At 39.3% G+C, this 20,256-nt stretch overlaps 3 protein-coding genes across 3 annotated transcripts; all 3 read left to right on the forward strand.

Moving 5' to 3' along the window:
* Positions 1-5,747: 5,747 nt before the first annotated feature.
* Positions 5,748-8,856, forward strand: LOC310961799 (uncharacterized protein). The gene is made up of 6 exons (XM_083934028.1): positions 5,748-5,812; positions 6,552-6,872; positions 7,010-7,282; positions 7,518-7,613; positions 7,703-7,731; positions 8,365-8,856. Exons 1-6 carry the CDS (start codon positions 5,758-5,760, stop codon positions 8,437-8,439), a joined length of 849 nt encoding a protein of 282 aa, XP_083790154.1. The 5' UTR covers positions 5,748-5,757; the 3' UTR covers positions 8,440-8,856.
* A 1,533-nt stretch (positions 8,857-10,389) lies between these two features.
* Positions 10,390-14,387, forward strand: LOC310962169 (uncharacterized protein; the record flags this gene model as incomplete). The annotated part of the gene is made up of 8 exons (XM_083934550.1): positions 10,390-10,450; positions 10,597-10,926; positions 11,038-11,304; positions 11,410-11,514; positions 13,138-13,227; positions 13,303-13,331; positions 13,578-13,646; positions 13,936-14,387. The coding sequence occupies 8 exons, from the start codon at positions 10,390-10,392 to the stop codon at positions 14,092-14,094; spliced, it is 1,110 nt and encodes a 369-aa protein (XP_083790676.1). The 3' UTR covers positions 14,095-14,387.
* Positions 14,388-17,204: 2,817 nt separating this feature from the next.
* Positions 17,205-18,978, forward strand: LOC310962209 (fatty acid-binding protein, brain). The gene is made up of 4 exons (XM_083934596.1): positions 17,205-17,337; positions 17,489-17,661; positions 18,050-18,151; positions 18,718-18,978. Exons 1-4 carry the CDS (start codon positions 17,265-17,267, stop codon positions 18,766-18,768), a joined length of 399 nt encoding a protein of 132 aa, XP_083790722.1. The 5' UTR covers positions 17,205-17,264; the 3' UTR covers positions 18,769-18,978.
* Positions 18,979-20,256: the final 1,278 nt, after the last annotated feature.

Raw genomic sequence — 20,256 nt, forward strand, 5'->3', positions numbered from 1 at the left:
GTTTCGACAAAGGATTGTTAGGTTTTCATAGCAGAGTTTAGGTTTTGATTGCAGAGTCTCAATATACCATGGATGTGAATGGTTTATTTCCCAGTGTTGTCCCTTATTTGCTTGTGTGGTTTTTACATATTGAGTGAAGTTTTGCAAAAGGTGTTCAAGCAACTGGCAAAAAGTGTAAGCAACAATTCAACTGCCTGAGTCTTCTTCCTCTTTTTCAGGAGGTGAAACATGTAAGTGTCAGAAATGCACCAGGAAAAGATTTTTCTAGTAAAAAATTAATTTGCGAGCGCTTGTTGGTCCCACACTCTTAATCCAGTCTCACAGGGTCTCTGTGAGGCTGCTGTGACCTCTGTCCTCTGATCATTTAGCTGCAGAAGTTGATGTAAGAGAGAAAAAACATCAGATCATGAGGAAGTGAATGTGCTGTTTCCTCTTTAAGATGCACCAGTTTAGAGACTTGGACACTTTAGAGCAGCAGGTAAATAGAAGAAGAACGATGGCTGGATCCAGATGGATTCAAATGACTTTAACCACGGTACTGATGCTGCAGTTTACAGGTAAGAATACATAAAGCATGTTTATTATAATTTTCTTTACTTTCTTAGCTATAACCTTCATTTACCTGAGACAGACACGTAGTAGTTGTTTTTTTCCAGTAAGGTAAATAAATAGTGAGTTTAGTGAAAACCAACGCTGAGGCAGTTAGGAAAACTTTTGTAGAATCTAAAATCACCTTCACACAGACATTAATAGTGTTATTTTATTATCTCTAATCTTTTATATCTCTCTCATTCTCAGCAGCAGCAAACGGACAGATTCCGCCCTCCTTCACTCTCAGAGCTGGAGATGAAGTCTCTTTGATTAATGATCAAAATACCTGTGACTATGGGGCTTCGTGGGTCTTCACTGACTTAAAGGGCCTAGCACAAACAATTAGTCAAGGACGATTTGTTGTGAATGATAAATCAGGCAGACTAAGTGTTTCAGAGAAGTGTTCTCTGGTTATAAAGGAGGTCACAGATGAAGATGCTGGTGTGTACCAGTGCAGAGAGTACAGACCAGGACAACAAGATCCAAAGACTTTTGCTCTGTCTGTTGTTACTAGTGAGTATTTACATGAGTGTTTCCAAACTGTCTTATTCAAACAATAAACTGAAACACAACAATAATTATGATGACAGTCATAATGATAATTTTACTCTTGTTGTCTTTCTCTCGTTATATCTCCATCTTCACCAGTGACTGAACAGGTGGACGGTGATGAGGTGACGTTACACTGCTCTGTGACAACATATGAACGATGTATATTCACAGTGAGGTGGCTCTATCTGCATACAGAAGTGCACAGGGTTAAGACATCACAGGGTTACTGCTCGGCCAATGTGACATTTACGACTTCTCATTTTATTGACACATTACGCAACAAGATGCCACTCGAATGTGAAGTGACGGATCATGCTCATGCCTCTCAAAAAGTGCAGCTGTTTGACTTCAGACGTCCGTCCGCAGGTGAGAAAACAAGTGAGAACATGATGAATAAATGCATTTTTGATTATTTGATGTAGGGCTGCAAAGATTGAGGGATTGGTTGTGAACTATAAAATTAATCACCAACTCTTAATCGATGGATTGGTAATTAGGTAGTAATTTAAAGTATTTTTTATAAGAAAAAGAATGTCAAAATGATCAGATTCCAGCTTCTTAAAATATGTGAATATCTCCTGTATTAGGCTCTTTGCACTGGCTACCTGTAAAATCTAGAATAGAATTAAAAATCCTTCTCCTTACCTACGAAGCTCTTATTGGTCAGGCTCCGTCGTATCTTAAAGAGCTCATAGTACCGAATCACCCGACTAGATCGCTGCGCTCTGAAAATGCAGGGCTACTCGTCGTTCCTAGAGTCTCCAAAAGTAGAATGGGAGGCAGAGACACTGTCCCCATATTTAAGAGTAAACTCAAAACTTTCCTTTTTGATAAATCTTACAGTTGTTATTTTTAAACTGATTTTATTCTGCTAAATGATGCTGCTATAGGCCTTGTCTGCCGGGGATAATACTTTTCCAGATACTCTGAGCTTCTCTCCTCTCTGTCTGTATCATTTATGTCTCATCAATGCATGTTACTAATTCAACTACATGTTTGCACCATAATTATTATCATTGCCATGTTCTGTCACTCTAGCTGTGCCTGTTTCTTGCTGTTCTGCTGTATTAACTGCCATAACATGTAAGTCATATTCACATTGACACACAGGAAGGTGAGAAGTAGCTCAGGGGAGCGTGGGGTCGGTTGGGACACGGGGACAGCTGGGATAGCTGCAGTATTTTGATTTGGACTGTTTGACTGCTTTTTTCCATCTGAATGAAAGTAGGAGAACCTCCTCGTCTGAACTCTAATCTGAGTTGTGAAGATTATCGTCGTATTCACTCAAAGCACATCTCTTCTGAGCCACATTTTCTGCATCAACCTGCAAAGTCTTTTCCTTTTTAATTTTTTGGTGCACCTTCTCTGGACCGCCGGCCACTGGTTTTCTGCATGGCTGAGCAGCAAATGCAACATTTGGCTTACTTGGTACTAGGTTTCAGTTGTGATGGCAGCTGCTACCTGCTATTACAGGTTGCATCAGCTGTGTCACTGCAGCTATGATGACCTAACCTGAACCTGCCGATGGCCATCTGGTCTCCATCTGAAAACTAAATGATCTGAGTACTAAATTCACAATCAGAAAATAACTTTTAGATACTGATCTTTTATGCTGTTTGGGGTTTGTGTTATTTCACTAGTAAATGGATGAATGTTTTGAAATGCTCCAAACAAGCCGTTGACAAATCTATATATGTTCCCTACGTTCACACGGACCCAAAGACAGAAGAAGAGAAAAATGTTTAAGAATTTTCTCTGCTCAGTCATGTAGCCCTTCAGATTTATTTATTTGTTTAGACATAATATGCACAAGATACATAAAGAGATGTTTTAAAGGTTTACTTAAAGTGTAACTCCAGGGAAAATCGGACCCACTGTCTTTTTCGCCCTGAATGTACATCAAATAAGCCATCGAGACAAGTTTTTGGAGTTTTGGTCTATTGAAGTTAAATAGAACTGAACTCCGGTGCATTCAGTAATGGACTGGTCTGGGCTGCCTATCAATATGAACAGAGCCGGCTGCTTAGGCGTGTATCTTTTTTAATCAACTCCGGGTTCTCTAACTACGTTGTTGGCGCTTAGTATTATGTGTAGGGACTCTTCTCATGCTACTGCAGAGGTTTGGTGTTATTTTGAGCAGTATTAGTGGATAAAAAAAGCCGTTTTGGAGGGTTTAGCGCTCTCCCCCGAGCTAATCAGTGTTAGCCATGTCTGGCTGTTAAAGAACTTCCGGGATTTCCCTGACAACAGGTGATCACCCAAAAAACTTGTCTTGATGGCTTGTTTGATGTATATTAATGGCAAAAAAGACCATGGGTTCGGTTTTCGCCAGACTTACACTTTAAGTTTTAACGCAAAAATATACACAATTTTATTTAAATGGTCCCCAGTGAGCAAAAAGTTGTCCAAAACACCTCAAAAAGACTAGACCAGGAGAGACAGAGTGAAAAGTCTTAATACGTCTTTTCTGGACAATGTATTCTTAACTAACTTACTCATGGACTTGAACTAGCCCTGGCTGAATGTCTTATCTCATCGTCACAGGATGTCCAGATATAGTTTGTTTGTTTGTTTGTTAGTCCAGATTTTGGCCTAGCCCAAAGGACTTGATATCAACCAGTTTTGCACGTCGACCTGCTCAGTTGCACTTTTAAACCATATCTCTCTGTGACATGCCGTTGGAAGCTCTGTGAATAACTTGTAAGTTACCCTTGATGTTTTTTTGAATGCCTTTCCTCTGTGACATTATATCGGTGTCCCACAGTTTGTGCAGGCTGGTCTGCTCTGGACTACATCATGGTGGTGATGCGTGTAACTGAACTCATCCTCATCACTGTGATCACTGTTCTTCTCATCAGAGCTGGAGGTGAGAAAACATTTGTTCAGACGGATGAACACAAACTGTGTGTTTCCAGCTCAAATGCTGCTCTGTGCTCTATTCTCTCAGGGATCCACAGCCCACCTGCTGACAGCACTGTGAGTTGAAGAGAAGTGAAGTTTAGTATCTGAATGATCAGGAGTGTGAGGGTCTGTCAGTGATGTTCAGATGCTGCTGGTAACTGTTCATGTTACTGTGATGCACATCACATCGGACAGGCACTGGTGGTGTGTTCAGGTGCTGTCAGAGTGACCGTCTGTTTGTGTTTCACAGGGGAAAAACAATGAAGGTGAAGCTGACGATGTGGTGACCTATGAAAACTCTGAAGGGCCTTCTGTCTCTGTGAGACGCCGCTGTTCAACAACTTGCACATCAGAACCAGCTGTTCAGAGAAAAGACCGACGCTGATGTTACATAACAGCACATTTACACGAGCAGTCCAAGCCTTTGCATCTCAAATATATATTTATATATATCTTTTCTTTGTCAATGTGAGAAATGTGCGTGTGTTTTCAACATAAAGTCCTGATTTCATGTCTTATCAGGAATCACATGTCTTCAGTTCAGAACACATCAGCAGGATTTGAACTTCATTTATTCTCATTAACGTCCTTAAATTGTCCTCTAGCTGCAGATTTCACAGCTGATTTTAAGATTGACAGCTTGTTTTTGAAGCTACAGCAGCGTTAGCTCAGTTTCATGTCTGTGAATCCACTTTGGAGCATTGCTCTTAACATATATATATATATATATATATACTGTATATAAACTGTATATAAACTGCAAATAAAGAAATGTTTATCACTTAACACAGTGTGTTTTGTGTCATAATGGAAAGTGAATATTCTAGAAGTACAACCACCCTCCTCTTGTCCACTTCTAGTAGTGACACTTCCCTCTGTTGGGTTGAACTCTAAATGTCTCCAAATACACACAGAAATGCACTCAAAGTGACATGAGAAACAGAAATAAAATAGTTGAGGCTACTTTAAGATGTTTCGTATGCACCTGGGCACCTATTGCGACCTAAACACATTTCACAAATATTAAACTTTTCGTCTCTGTAGTGTGTCACATTCTGCCTCTCATATTCTCATCAACAGGTTCGTATGATGTCTTACAAAAAGTGACAAAAAGGAATTGGACGACAAAAGTCACATTTAGGCAACAATGGGTAATGGTTCAGCATTAGAGCGACTTGGTTAGGATTATATAAAGGTTGTGGTCTGGCTTAGTGTGCCGGCGGGAGAAAAACAGCGGTCGCCCAGATGAAAGTCCTGTCTTTTTGGACCCTCCTCCCTATGCAGAAAACACTGTTATACTACCTCGACTCATTTCCTTTGTTGCTCAGGATGTGATTTCCACAGTAATGAAGATGTGGAATATAAAAAAATGACATGTTCACAACAGTGAATGAGAAAAGCCTGCTTCAGATTGTCTTAACCAACAACCTTCACGTCTTCTATTGCTGATCAACATCTCACTCACTGTAAATCACTATGTATGATAAACCCATCAAAATGCATCAAAGTTTAAATGCTAAGTAATTCATTTCCATAAAAAAACTTATTTTCTTTTGTCCTCAAGAAATTCAGAGACAATTAATATGACTATCATGGATGAATTGAGAGGAGAGAATGAGGAAGCTACTCCTTAATTATCACAGGAAGTGGATTCATTTTGAAGAAGCAGCGCGACTTTGATAGTTGACGGTTTGAGACCAAGAGAGAAGCACGATGGCTCCGTTCAGATGGATTATCATGTCTTCCTTTCTCATTATGGTTTTTAGAGGTAAGGATGCATAAAACACTTTATATAAAACTGCATTAATATGGTACTTTATTAATTAGTGTCCCTTCAACTGCGACAGCCCAGTTCTGTTTCTTACATGCTGAGTTTTGTGAAATTCGGGAAAATGTCAAAGTTGAAGCAGGCAGGTGGACCCAAATGTAGAGACAGAACATGAGAACTAAAGAATAAAACAGGGACTGCAAACTAAAACCACTGGGAAACTATAGGCTGAGCACAGGAATCAAACATAAGCTTCAGCACAGGGGAAATTGACGACAAACAAAAGGGATAGACAGGACTAATGACAGAACAACATACGGCTGGAGTGGGCAGGAAACTGGAAAACAGAAGAACATTGAGACGAGACAAGAGGAACAGGCTGACGAGGGAAGATACAAAACAGGTGTACAATACAAGACATTTACAGGAAGTAAAACAAGACATAGCACAAGAAGAAAGAAACACGGAAGGAGGCATCGACACCAATCAAAGATGGCGGTGCTTTGGGGGTACAACAAATGCACAGTGGAAGTGGAGCTACCTTGTTCTCTTTCTATGATAGTGTGCCACCTATTGAGCATCATGGCAATGGCAGACCAGAATTAGCATCTTTGTACTAGTCTTGGAGAGAAACAGGAAGGAAACTAAACAATATGCGAGAACCTTGACAGAAATGCAAGATAAGACACACTTCGTATTTCAGTATATTCCTCATATTTCTCTGTCCTACTGTCAACAGCAGCAGCAGCTTGGCAACCATCCTTCTCCATTATCAAAGGTGGAGATGAAGTCACTTTGTCCTGTAAAACTGTGAGAGATGACCAGGATCAGTGTGACCGTATTACCTGGATCTTCAGGAAGTCAGGAAACACAGTGACGCTGTTTGAACACGGGCAGATTCACAAAGAAGCCGGAGCTAAATCAGACAGACTGAGAGTTACAGAGAAATGTTCTCTGGTTATAAAGGAGGTCACAGATGAGGATGGAGGTAGTTACACCTGCAAACACCTCAGATCAGGACTACAACACTACTCTGGGGTTGATCTGGCTGTTGTTACCCGTGAGTATTTACATCAGAATGTTTTCAAACTGTCTTATTGGCACAACAAACTTAAACATTATGATAATTATAATTACAGTGATGAATTTAACTTCACTCTTTTTGTCTTTCTTTCACAATATCTCCATCTTAACTAGTGACTGAACATGAGGACGCTGATACGGTGACGTTCAAATGCTCTGTGTCGACAGAAGGGGTTGTACACACAGTGAAGTGGCTGTATGAGGGAAATAAGACTGATGTGGTGACAACACAGCGACCCTTTTCAGCCACTGTGACATTTACAACATCTCATCCGAGTCAGAGGTTGAACTCTTATGAGTTATTTGAATGTGGAGTGACAAATACCTACACTGGGGAGATTCAGCTATTCACCTTCAGCCCTCCTCAGTCCTCAGGAGAGAAACCAGGTAGGAATATAATATTAGCCGTTCAAAGTCAGATTTTAATGTCACATCATTCTGTAATCATTTTTCTGCACAAAACTTTGTTAATTCAGATGAACACGCTAACACATACCTCACGATCAGAACACCAGACTATATTTAACATGTCTGACTTCCCCTTTTAACGGAAGCCCTGAAAAACAAGTGAGGAAGAAAAAAAATTGAGATCATTTTTTTCTTCTGTGTTTATGGCTTTCAGGGCTCCCGTACTTTCCAGTTTTGAGGTTCATCATTGGGTCTGTGGGTTTAGCAGCACTCATAGTGACAGTGGCAGTCATATGGACAAGAACTAAAGGTCAGAACATCCACAGATGAAACTTTTATGAACAACAAGTTTTGATAAACCTGGATATGGAAGCTGAACTCAACTTTTTGTCTTTTCAGCAAAGAAAACACAGACGGAAGAAAACATGGTGAGTTGAAAGAGCAAATAATTGAATTTTAATATAATATTACAAAGTAGTTTGGTCTTAAAGTTAAGGCACTTATAACATGTCCTAATCTGGAGTGAGCTGAAGAGGTCCATCTTGTTACCTCAGGTCAGTATAAGGTTGTTGGCTGACGGACCCCCGAAAACGACAGTGGGCTGGAACAGTGTGAAACTGCGTGGTGGTTTGAGTAGCATCTTCAAAAGATAGCCACCAGTGCCTCTCCCCACAGCACAACCACACCCCCAACCATCTCCTTCATGATAAACAGCCCAAAACTAAAAGTATACAAAGAAGCAATCTGAGGAACTCTTATTATTATTTTATTTTAACCGAGGAAATACAGGACCAAGAGGAAGATAGGACATAATCATAAAATATATTTTTTAATTCAAATGAAGTGGCTTTCTCATAAAAGTGGAAAGGTTTCATTGGGTAAAAGCTAAATAGCAACAAAACTGAAACATAAGGTAACAAACAAGAACCTCCACAGCACACACAGAGTTGAGTTAACACCACTATATGTTTGTTTCTAATCAAATAACTAACAAACACTAAACCTCAGCTGTTCCTCTGTGTTTACACTGGGTCTCAAATGTGTTGTGTTGTTTTTAACAGGAGTTAAACGATGGAGATGAAGATGAAGGAACGATGGATGATGAAAACGTCACACACCCTTCTGCCTCCATCTGACTCCACTGATAAATAATACTGAAATGATAAATCTAATTTCAGGATGATAAATATCATTTCAGGACGTTTTACATCAGTGGATAACAAAATAATGAAATGACAAAGATACTCAAGACTGGATATGATATCATTTTAAGATGCCCCCTTGCAGAGAACCTTCACTTCCTCAAACAGGAAAGATAACTTACTTCTGCATTCAACCTCCCTAATTAATACTCTCACATACTCATACACATTTATACACCTAATCATACTGTATATATCTGATCTATAGTAAATACACAGTATTCATATCATACCTCCAGCGGTTTATTCTGTATTTCATGTCTAACTATTAGCATTACTTTTACTTAAACCTGCATTATATTTTGTACTTCTACCTGCACTGCCGGCTGTGACTGCTGCACATGTTCTTACTGTAGATATCTTAGTGTTTTCATAACTACCCCCTTATGTTTATTCTATATATTATATATGTGCACTGCGTTGCTTTTTGCACTTAAACTGCATGTCGTTGTCTCAGTATTTATACTCTGTGCAATAATAATAAAGCGGAAACTGATCTTCAATCTAAAGTTGCTTCTGGTTGTAAAATGTATCTGCTAGTTTAAGATTCACGGTTTCTTTTTTAAAGTGTAATTCCAGCGCAAAATCGTCCCATGGTCTTTTTGGGCACTAACATACACCAAATTAGCCATGGAGACAGTTTTTTTTCGTGTACGAACTATTAACGGAGAAATCTGGTAGAGTGGCTAACAGTGATTAGCTTGGGGCAGTACGGTGAAGGCATTAAAACTGCTTTTTTAACCACTAATGCTGCTCCAAATAACACCAAACCTCTACAGTAGCATGAGAAGAGTCCCTACACATAAAACGAAGCACCAACAATATCATTAGCAAACCCAGAGTTTATTTAAAGAGTGTTTTGAAAGACTTACCAACTGGCCAGCTCCTCTTGTAGTAAAGTCCATTCAAGTCAAAGTTAAGTCGAGTTCATGTCTAGGGACTCTTCTCATGCTACTGCAGAGGTTTGGTGTTATTTTCAGCAGTATTAGTGGTTAAAAAAGCCATTTTAATGCCTTCACCGGGCTGCCCCGAGCTAATCGGTGTAAGCCACATCAGGCTGTTAGCCACTCTCCTGGATTTCTCCATTAATAGTTTATACACGGAAAAAAACATCTTGATGGCTTATTTGATGTATGTAAGTGCTGAAAAAGACCCTGGGATGATTTTGCGCTGGAAATTACACTTTAAGCTGCAGCAGTTTTTGCATTACTCTTGTCTCTCAGTGAACAGAGGAAGTGATTTTGATTGACTTTACACACACTCTGATAAAAGTCATTCACTCCTTTAGTTACACAAACCATTTAAATATAATGGGACCTGCTGCTGCATGTGTATTGTGGGGAGTCGATGCAGCAAAGTAGTTCAGTCTGACTCTCGTTAATGTGTTAAACGTGTGTGTTTCTGATGTTTATCTGGTCCTCATTAGAGGGTAAAACCTGCAGAAATCTACTGCTTTTTTCCACCAGAACTCAACACTGACTTTTAAAAATGGTCTCCAGGGTGGTAACCAGGCATAAGCCTTTGTTGGCCTAAACTCAAAATATGCTTGCAACTTTTAATCACCTTATATTTTGAGCAGTTAAGATACTATGCAATTATAATCATTTTTGTTCAAATTATAAAAATATTTCATAAACACTATCTAAAAAACAAGTAGCATTATTGTAAACGTGTATTTTAACCAACGATCTTCACACTTCCTCCGTTCTGTGATTGATCAGGACCTCGTCTGCTGTCACACTCACTGTAAAAGTGCATCAAATATAAAAATTAGAGAGTATGGGGAAGTGATTCCTTAATTATCACAGGAAGTAGATTTATTTTTAAGAAGCAGCCCGTCAGAGACTTTGACAGTTGACAGTTTGAGACCAAGAGAGAAGCACGATGGCTCCGTTCAGATGGATTATCATGTCTTCATTTCTCATGATGATGTTCAGCTTTGGGGGTAAGAATACACATTATGTTTTGTTTGTTTAACTCTTGGAAATAAAGAAAACAAGAAACATTTTAAAACGTATCTTAAATGACTTTGAACAAAGCAGTCATATTTATATTCAGTTAAGTTTTCACATTTCCTCTTTTTCTCAACAGCAGCTGCAGCAGAACAGATATATTCCACCTCCACTGTCAGAGTTGGAGATGAAGTCACTTTGTCCTGTAAAACTGTGAGAGATGATCAGGATCAGTGTGACCGTATTACCTGGACCATCAGCAAGTCACGACACACAGTGACGCTGTTTGAACACGGGCAGATTCACAAAGACGCCGGAGCTAAATCAGACAGACTGAGAGTTACAGAGAAATGTTCTCTGGTTATAAAAGAGGTCACAGATGAGGATGGAGGTAGTTACAACTGCAAACACCTCAGATCAGGACTACAACAAGGTCAAGACTCTTGGGTTGATCTGGCTGTTGTTACCTGTGAGTATTTACATCATAATGTTTTCAAACTGTCTTATTGGAACAACAAACTGAAACATTATGATAATTATAATTACAGTGTTAATTTCACTCTTGTTCCATCTTAACCAGTGACTGAACATGAGGACGCTGATACGGTGACCTTCAAATGCTCTGTGTCAACAGACGGGTGTGGACACACCTTGAAGTGGCTGTATGAGGGAAATAAGACGGATATGGAGACCAAACAGTGTTCCTGTTCAGCTATTGTGAGATTTAAAACATCTCATCAGAAGTTGAACTCTAATGAGTTATTTAAATGTGAAGTGACAGATACTAACAATGGAGAAGTGCAGCTGTTCACCTTCAACCCTCCTCAGTCCTCCAGAGAGAAACCAGGTGAGAATATAATATTAGCCGTTCAAAGTCGGATTTTGATTCATTCATCTTCTGCAGAAGATTTTCCAAACTGTACAGTTTGTTGCTTCTTGATAATTTATGCAGATGATGATGCAACAGCAACAGTGACTACAACATCACCAACAACAGAGAAGATGAGCACAAACAAATCTATGTCTGAAAACAACAAGATTGGAACAAAACTAGAAGGTAGAGACTGAACACAACTGAAGTACAAGAAGGTAGAGACTGAACACAACAAAGGTACAAGAAGATAGAGACTGAACACAATAGAAGTACAAGAAGATAGAGACTGAACACAACTGAAGTACAAGAAGGTAGAGACTGAACACAACAAAGGTACAAGAAGATAGAGACTGAACACAATAGAAGTACAAGAAGATAGAGACTGAACACAACTGAAGTACAAGAAGGTAGAGACTGAACACAACAAAGGTCCAAGAAGATAGAGACTGAACACAACAGAAGTACAAGAAGATAGAGACTGAACACAACAGAAGTACAAGAAGATAGAGACTGAACACAACTGAAGTACAAGAAGGTAGAGACTGAACACAACAGAAGTACAAGAAGGTAGAGACTGAACACAACAGAAGTACAAGAAGGTAGAGACTGAACACAACAGAAGTACAAGAAGATAGAGACTGAACACAAAAGAAGTACAAGAAGGTAGAGACTGAACACAACAGAAGTACAAGAAGATAGAGACTGAACACAAAAGAAGTACAAGAAGGTAGAGACTGAACACAACAGAAGTACAAGAAGGTAGAGACTGAACACAACAGAAGTACAAGAAGATAGAGACTGAACACAAAAGAAGTACAAGAAGGTAGAGACTGAACACAACAGAAGTACAAGAAGGTAGAGACTGAACACAACAGAAGTACAAGAAGGTAGAGACTGAACACAACAGAAGTACAAGAAGGTAGAGACTGAACACAACAAAGGTCCAAGAAGGTAGAGACTGAACACAACAGAAGTACAAGAAGGTAGAGACTGAACACAACAGAAGTACAAGAAGGTAGAGACTGAACACAACAGAAGTACAAGAAGGTAGAGACTGAACACAACAGAAGTACAAGAAGGTAGAGACTGAACACAACAAAGGTCCAAGAAGGTAGAGACTGAACACAACAGAAGTACAAGAAGGTAGAGACTGAACACAACAGAAGTACAAGAAGGTAGAGACTGAACACAACAGAAGTACAAGAAGATAGAGACTGAACACAACAGAAGTACAAGAAGGTAGAGACTGAACACAACAAAGGTCCAAGAAGGTAGAGACTGAACACAACAGAAGTACAAGAACGTAGAGACTGAACACAACAAAGGTCCAAGAAGGTAGAGACTGAACACAACAGAAGTACAGGAAGGTAGAGATTGAACACAACAAAAGTACATTTACAGTAATACGCATGCTACCTCAAAAGCAGCTTCCTAAACTGGACTTATACAAATTAAATACAAATTAAAGTGAGGAGTCTACCTTTGTTAGAAAAAAAAAGAATGTTTTTTTAGATTTTAAGGATGAGGTCATAACTGAATAGGTTGCTTCGAGTTAGATTACAGAAGACATTTCCACCACCAATTGGTGCATAAAAATACAGCAGAATGCAGGAAATGAAGTGATTGAGGCACAGACTTGTTCTTAGTTGGACCCACAGACCACCGTCTTATGTGCTGCAATGAAAAGTGCACCCTTGGACAGACACTTTGTTCTTTCAGAGGTAGAGACAGCACATGAACACTTTAACAAAGAGCATCAAGTACCTCAGACTGTTTTTTTTTAACACTTGTGACTTCTCTTTTCAGACTGGTGGTGGCTGCTCATCATTGTGTCTGTGGCAGTTGCAGCACTCTTAATAATCTCTGTGTCTGTCATCAGATGGAAGAGAACTAAAGGTGAGGACATCTACAGATGAACTTTTGATAAATTCTTACAGTGAAAGCTGAATAACTCTGTTGTTGTCTTTTCAGGGAACAAATCACAGGTGGATGAAAACATGGTGAGTTTAAAAAAAAAAAGAATAATCAAACATTATAGTGTAGTTCTCCGCCGTAAAAAAAAGATTAAGAAAACAATGATTATTGCTGACTCTGCAGAGGTATTGGATTGGATTACATTGCAGAGATGTTGAAGATGTTTGACACTTTTAAAACCTGACAACTAGAATTACAGCGAATTCAATAGACATGTGAGTGAGTATAAATCCTTGTGTTACTGAGCAGCCAGTGTCATCTTCTCTGTGTAGGTCGATCCTGAAGGGTGCGTCTCCTACGCCTCCATCAACTACACCAAGAAGACCAACGGTGAAGTCCGGGTAAGATGTCTGATTGTTATACTGATGTTATTAAATGAAGAATCATTAAAGTTGATATGTATTACATGATTTATGTGTCTGATGTCAGGCTCTGATGTAATAAAATAAAAATGATTTTGACATCAAATGTACATTCATGGTCACAGGATGATGTGTTTTTTCAAAATCTAAAATCAGCAGATAAAAGCTTCTGCACTGTAAATGTTTGGGTTGAACATGGCAGCAAAACCAGCCAGTTGTGTTAAGATTATGTGTGTGTCATTCATGAGTTGTTCCCTGTTCCCTCCAGGTTAACGTCCATGATGATGATGATGATGATGATGAAGGTGAATCGGTGACATACAGCACTGTGAAAGCTTCTTCCTCGTCTCCTGCTGGAGCTTCTGCTGATCCCTTCGACCTCTACGCCACCGTCAACAAACCAAAAAAACAAGACATTACCTTTTAAATGTTCTTATCATGGTTGTTTGGATCGTAGACGGGACATTTTAAGGTCACAGCAAACCAAGTTACAATAAGACTGAGTTTAGTAGTTGGTCATTTGGTGCCTCTTTGTGACTTCTTTGCAGCAAAGTGAGAATACAGCAGAGTTCCTGTAGAAGTGGAGAGTGTGAAGGAAGGAGGCAGACGAATTGGATATATACTGTATTGGCAGAATGAAGGTTTTTAGAAAAGTATTTCTTCTGTTTACCATCGTTTTGTTATACCATTTAACGGCTTTGTGTTCTGTAAATCTGCTTATGTTATACTTTATTAAATAAGATTGACACATTTTGAATGAGATGGATGTTTAAGTGTTTATCTCTTATAGGCAAATCAAACTCTGTTGGATGTCGTATTTCAAACAACACTCTCACCAGAGAGTGGCACCAGAGAGCCTTCACAACACGCGGAGAGGTCACTGCTGTCCACTCACTGCTGCGTTGCAGAGCTGTTGATCATCTTATTCCAAAACCATACTTATGAATATGCTGCTGAAATAGCCCCAGCAGATTGAAAGTCCTGCAGTGGACGTATGATTTAAAAAAGCACGTGCAGTTGTATATTCTGGACAGTCTGCATGATCATAAACCAGCACTCACTGGTGGACAGAGTGCTCAAAACATTATCAAATCAAGTAAAGTAAGCAGATATAATTTGCATGTATTCAAAGTAACAGTATGAAGAATAGAGCATTCCTATTCTTGGGTGTGAACATCCTTAGTTTCAGCCAAGTTAAGAAATTGTAAAAGAAGTTGTGAAAGCATGATGAAAAGACAGAAAGAAGGAGAAAATACTGAAGAAAAGGAGCGACAAGAAAAATGTTTGTGATAAATACTGTATGTTTATCTGGAGTCCAAACATTCTTGAATATTTCTCTCTGATATGTAAAAAACAAAGTGCACTTGCTACAGATGAAATGTTCTTGTGCTTTAGTTGCGTCTCACTCACTGGTGCAGCAGAGGGAGATGTTCAGTCTTTACTCGCTGCAGTCAGGTTAAAAATCTAAAGCCCAAAATGCAAAAACGAGTCAAAAAACACTGGACACACGGCTTGGATGCTTACTGGGAACGGACAAAACGAGCTGGCACAGAACAAAGTGAAGGGCAGAGACTAAACATATACAGTATATACACGTGGATACAGCACTAACAACTGCTGTTCTTTGAAGCAATGAGTCAATGTGGACGCCATCTTGGTACAGGGGAGCCGCTTCTCTTTATGCATGAAGTTCTAAGTAAGCAGGAGGTCTAATCACTATCAAAATTATTATTTCTCTCTGAATTTTCTACCGATTTTCTAGCGGTTTGGTTTGTTACAATAACCAGACATATATTTATGATACAGGATACTCGGTTGAAGTAGAAATGCAGGTTTTCATACCAAAATACCTTCTCTTGTGTAGATAACGGGGGGTTGTCTCTTGGACAACATAAAGTGACAATTTACGGCTATATATAAGTAAATTACAAACAGAAATTAGCATAAGCTTCACTGAGCATGAGGACAGTCACTTCACTTGATGTTAGCTTTAAAGAAGGATTAGGACCGACCTCTTGTCATAAATCAAATTCAACATGTACGTAACAGTAAAACATTAAAAAAAAAAAAAAAAACGTCTCATCTGTTAGATGTTGTTCCTTGTTGATTAGTTCTGGCATAACTTTTGTCTTTTTTCTGACAAGGAGAGGCAGCTATGTTTATGTATATGTGAAGCTATCAACCAATAGTGTGCTTGGAAAAGCACCGGCCTTACGGTTAAATATCTCTATACTGTCAATCCAGTTTTTAAATGGAAGAGTAAACTTAAAGCTCGAACAAAGACGTGTAGTTTGAATTATTGAACATAATGAAATGTACAACCACTTTTACTGTCAACGGAAATTAGTTGTGTTACAACCACAGAATAATATGGAAGAGCTTGTGTTCAACATTTGATGCTTTGCACATTAGCTTCTTTGTACTCGCCTGTCGTGACATCTTGGCTCTGGGGATTTTACAATCCTTGTAACTTTGAGGCTTCACAGCAAATTTATCGGATTTCACAAACAGTAGAACTATAAATGTATAACAAAGTAAATAATGGCTCACAAAATCATATTACAAGATGTTGAGAAGCGAGTAGATTCACTTTAACGTCACGTCAAACTGAAACTATGACTTTGGAGGAGAAAGGAATAAATACTGTATATATACTGTAAATCCTCTATAAGTGATGATATTGTGGAAAGCATCAGTTGTAACTTGTCCGATAGAAGTCAGTCTGCTGCCAGTGAGAAAAACAAACTTCCTTCAGAACAAATATTGAAGCAGATATGACTCTAACATACATTTACTTTGTGTGAGAAAAGAGAACCCCCCCCCCCCCCCCCCACCACCACCACCACCACACACACACACACACACACATGCATTTATAGACAGTAATTAGTGTGTGTGTTGAGCATGAAGAAATTGCAGTTTGAGGGGGGTTGTTAATGCAGTTTAGGACAAAGGGCTGTCAAACAAACTGATTCTGCTTCAGTGGTGCTCTCCTGCAGTACATGACACATTCCAGACACAGGACAGCCTGTCTGTGGGCCAATGGGGGATAAACATGAGGAAATTAATTAAAACATAAATATGGATTAGCTCCTGAAGATCGCTAACTGTGTCAAACGCTGTGAAGTCCAGTTCTAGATAACAAACTAAAGATTTAAAGGGGACTTTGGTGTTAAATGTTTCCCTTTGAGGTTTGGTTCAAACTTTTATTTTGGTGAAATACAAATTAAAATCAAGGTTGTTCAATTGTTCTATACTCTCTTACTTTTGCATTTCTTTAGGCTGAAATGTGGCACCACACATCTCACCAAACCCACCTGACACCCATGAATGAAAGAAATTACATCATTAGGCATACAAATGGGCTAATTTAGCTGCTTTTTTTTTCTTGTCTAAGAGTTTGTAGGACCATGACCCAATTTAAAGATCCAATCACGACTCAGAAAAAATCTCCTGAGCCAATGGGATGCTTGGCACCACCCACCCACATGCATAATAAGAAGAAGCAGAATAATAACACAAGGGGGAAACTTGCAAAAGCTGCAGCTTGCTCAGAGTGCTTTTGGAGATTACTTTGCCTCCCTGAAAACCTTCACCATGGTCGACGCCTTCTGTGCCACTTGGAAACTGGTTGACAGTGAAAATTTTGATGAGTACATGAAAGCACTTGGTGAGTAACAGTTACGTTTGTCCTTTTTTTGGTGTGCTCTGTTGCATGCATTAAATCAAGGCTGAGAAGTTTTTTGTGCTGATAATAAATGAAAGGTTCAGAGGTTCACCAGGCCGTTAACTGCCACATTTCACCTCTGTGTCCTGGTCAGGTGTGGGCTTTGCCACCCGGCAGGTCGGTAATGTGACCAAGCCGACTGTAATCATCAGCCAGGAGGGCGACAAGGTGGTGGTCCGCACCCAGAGCACCTTCAAAAACACAGAGATCTCCTTCAAGCTGGGAGAGGAGTTTGACGAAACCACCGCTGATGACAGGAGCTGCAAAGTAAGTTGACGGACAAAAAAAATAAATTGAATTCATAAAAAGATAAGTAGAGGAGACTAAATGCTGTGGTTTGAATGCAAATTCAAACAAACCACTAACTTTCAGTCTGGAGACACCAAAGAGTGCTTGAGAGATTTCTAAGAAGCTTCCTACAAGATTAGAAGTGAATCGAATAATCCAAATAATCCTAATGATAAAAATCGAAAAACCGTCTTATTTAATCCAAGATTTAGACAGATAATCTCATGTTCTTTTGTTTCTATTGGTGGGTTAGTGACGAGCCTAGAGATCTCGAGGCGTCCAGAAACAGACCAACATTTGGCAGCATCTCAGTGCGCTAAATTCCCTTTCACTTGCAAAATAACCTTATTCCCCTTTTGTCTTTCAGTCCACAGTGACTATGGATGGAGACAAGTTGGTCCACGTCCAGAAGTGGGACGGCAAAGAGACCAAGTTCGTCAGAGAAATCAAGGACGGCAAGATGGTCATGGTAAGACAGATGATCACACAATACTCCTGTCCTGTTTGACTATATGACTTACATGGCATACGTTAACAAAGACGATATCGATGAAGGTTTTATTGCGTAGCCACGTGGCCGTAAATGCCAGTTGTTGAGCTGAAAGGAAGATGCAAAGAGCAGAATCATCATCTGGGAAATTTGTTGTGCATTATTGGAATAAAGCACCATGAAAAACATTGTTTTATGAAGTATTGATGATGTAGTGCAGTCAGGAATAATGTGTGTTTAAAACTCTTTGGGCTCCTTGCAGAAATAAAGAACATTAAAAACACATAGGTTGCATATTTCAGGCAGTTTTTATTGCCTCTGTGAAGCTCCAAAGATGCAGCAAAGAACCTGTTTTTTTTTGTCCGTGATGAACGAGCATGCCTTTGTACGCATTCATAGTCAAATTAGCTTACTTATTAAACAAAAGTATCAGCCAAAAGCCGCCTCACTACATTCTCCACTCAATCACGCGCTTTTTTTGTTGGTAAAATTTGGGAACTACTTTGCAATTCCTCGCCATGGTAACCGTCGTCTCTCCCCTGCAGAATTTGACCTTTGAAGATATCCATGCGGTGCGCAGCTATGAGAAGGCATGAGTGCTCCGACTGACAGCATCCAGACTCGGCCATGAAGTGTTGATTTTATAATTATTATTGACTGTTGATTGCTTCTTTTTGCACTTCATCCTCCTCCTGCATGTATGCCAGCCATCAGGCTGCTCATGTTTTGTAAGATTTTTTTTTTTTTATATGAAAAAAAAAACATTTCTGTCGTGATGGATGGATCGTCTTTGCAACCCTGTGTGAAACATGAAATAAAATAAAACACAGAGTAAATGTTTGTCTCTGCTCTTTTAATGTTGTGTGTGATGGTTCCATTCAATATGGTCAGCGAGAGAACAGATGTCCCTCAGTCAAAAGGTAGGTTGACCTTCAGACATTGAATCTGGATTGGATCTGAAAAAAAACCAGTCAACTCCAACTACAGTTTCTAATCTACTGTAACAGCACAGAGATGCTCACAAGTCACCTTTTTAAAGTCTCAATTCTCAGTGTGTGCGCACCTTAAGTGCCTCTTGAGTCCAAGTCCCCATCTCTGGCTCCTGCTGAATAATTTCAATGTCATTCTTTAGCACCACAAATGAAATTAAATGTGGTAGAAACAGAGAGGAATATCTAATAATCTATGATAAATTCAACCAAACTGCTTGTATAAATATATCCCTTAAATTGGGATAATTAAATGGACAGAAAAGAAAAGAACAATCATGTTGCATTAAAGGTCTGTGTCCGTGTGTGTGTTTGTGAGATGTTTCTCCTCTTTAAATGCTTAAAATGAAACAATCCAATAAAAAGCCTGATTGGAAGTAAAGGAAGACGCTGCGGCACTCCCCGCTTTATGCCCCTTGTCTGATAACCATGCAAGATCCAGTCAAAGAACTTTACATGTTTACTTGAATTTGAACATGGGTGTGGTCTGAGCGGGGGTGCAGAAATTTGGTGGGACAGGAAGTAGAGAGGGGGGCCCCCTACACTTAAAGGACCCGGCCTAATTTACCGTTGTTAGGCTGTTCTCATTCATTGTTCGTACTTATAACTGTGAAAAGAAAAGCACTGCGGTCCACATATTTATTACTGTAGAAATCACATACGGAGCAAAGAAGGAAATTAAGTGACGTAGCATAAGTCTGCTATAAGCTACACAGCAATATATAAAGTCAATCAAATTAGCTCCATCTTTATCAGCTGCAACATGTTATTTACATTAGTCCATCAATAATTATAATCTGATAATATAATATTCTGAAATGGGTCATTCTGCAGAATGAGTACTTTTACATGTTGTACTTCAAGTACATTTTGAATGCAGGACTTTTACTTGTAACTAACTATTTCTACACTGTGGTATTCCTACTTTTACTTCAAGGTTGAATATGGAGGATGAGCAGAACACCGCCATCTAGTGTCCCAAGATCGTAGTCGCAACAACAGAAAATAATCCAAGCACTCAGGTTGCCAGGTTGGGCAGACCCAATAGCCCAGTAGCTACAGGAGACCGGAGTCTGTTGACAGTTACCGTTTACA

This window comes from Echiichthys vipera, assembly GCF_963691815.1.
Source record: "Echiichthys vipera genome assembly, chromosome: 19".
Taxonomy (NCBI): Eukaryota; Metazoa; Chordata; class Actinopteri; order Perciformes; family Trachinidae; genus Echiichthys; species Echiichthys vipera.

Bases quoted from the DNA above. Each gene is read 5' to 3' on its own strand.
- LOC310962209 (XM_083934596.1), top strand. From the start codon at position 17,265: ATGGTCGACGCCTTCTGTGCCACTTGGAAACTGGTTGACAGTGAAAAT. The intron at 17,662-18,049 runs GTAAGTTGACGG...TTTGTCTTTCAG, and splicing joins CTGATGACAGGAGCTGCAAA to TCCACAGTGACTATGGATGG. The intron at 18,152-18,717 runs GTAAGACAGATG...TCTCCCCTGCAG, and splicing joins AGGACGGCAAGATGGTCATG to AATTTGACCTTTGAAGATAT.
- LOC310961799 (XM_083934028.1), top strand. From the start codon at position 5,758: ATGGCTCCGTTCAGATGGATTATCATGTCTTCCTTTCTCATTATGGTT. The intron at 7,283-7,517 runs GTAGGAATATAA...TATGGCTTTCAG, and splicing joins GTCCTCAGGAGAGAAACCAG to GGCTCCCGTACTTTCCAGTT. The intron at 7,732-8,364 runs GTGAGTTGAAAG...TGTTTTTAACAG, and splicing joins CACAGACGGAAGAAAACATG to GAGTTAAACGATGGAGATGA.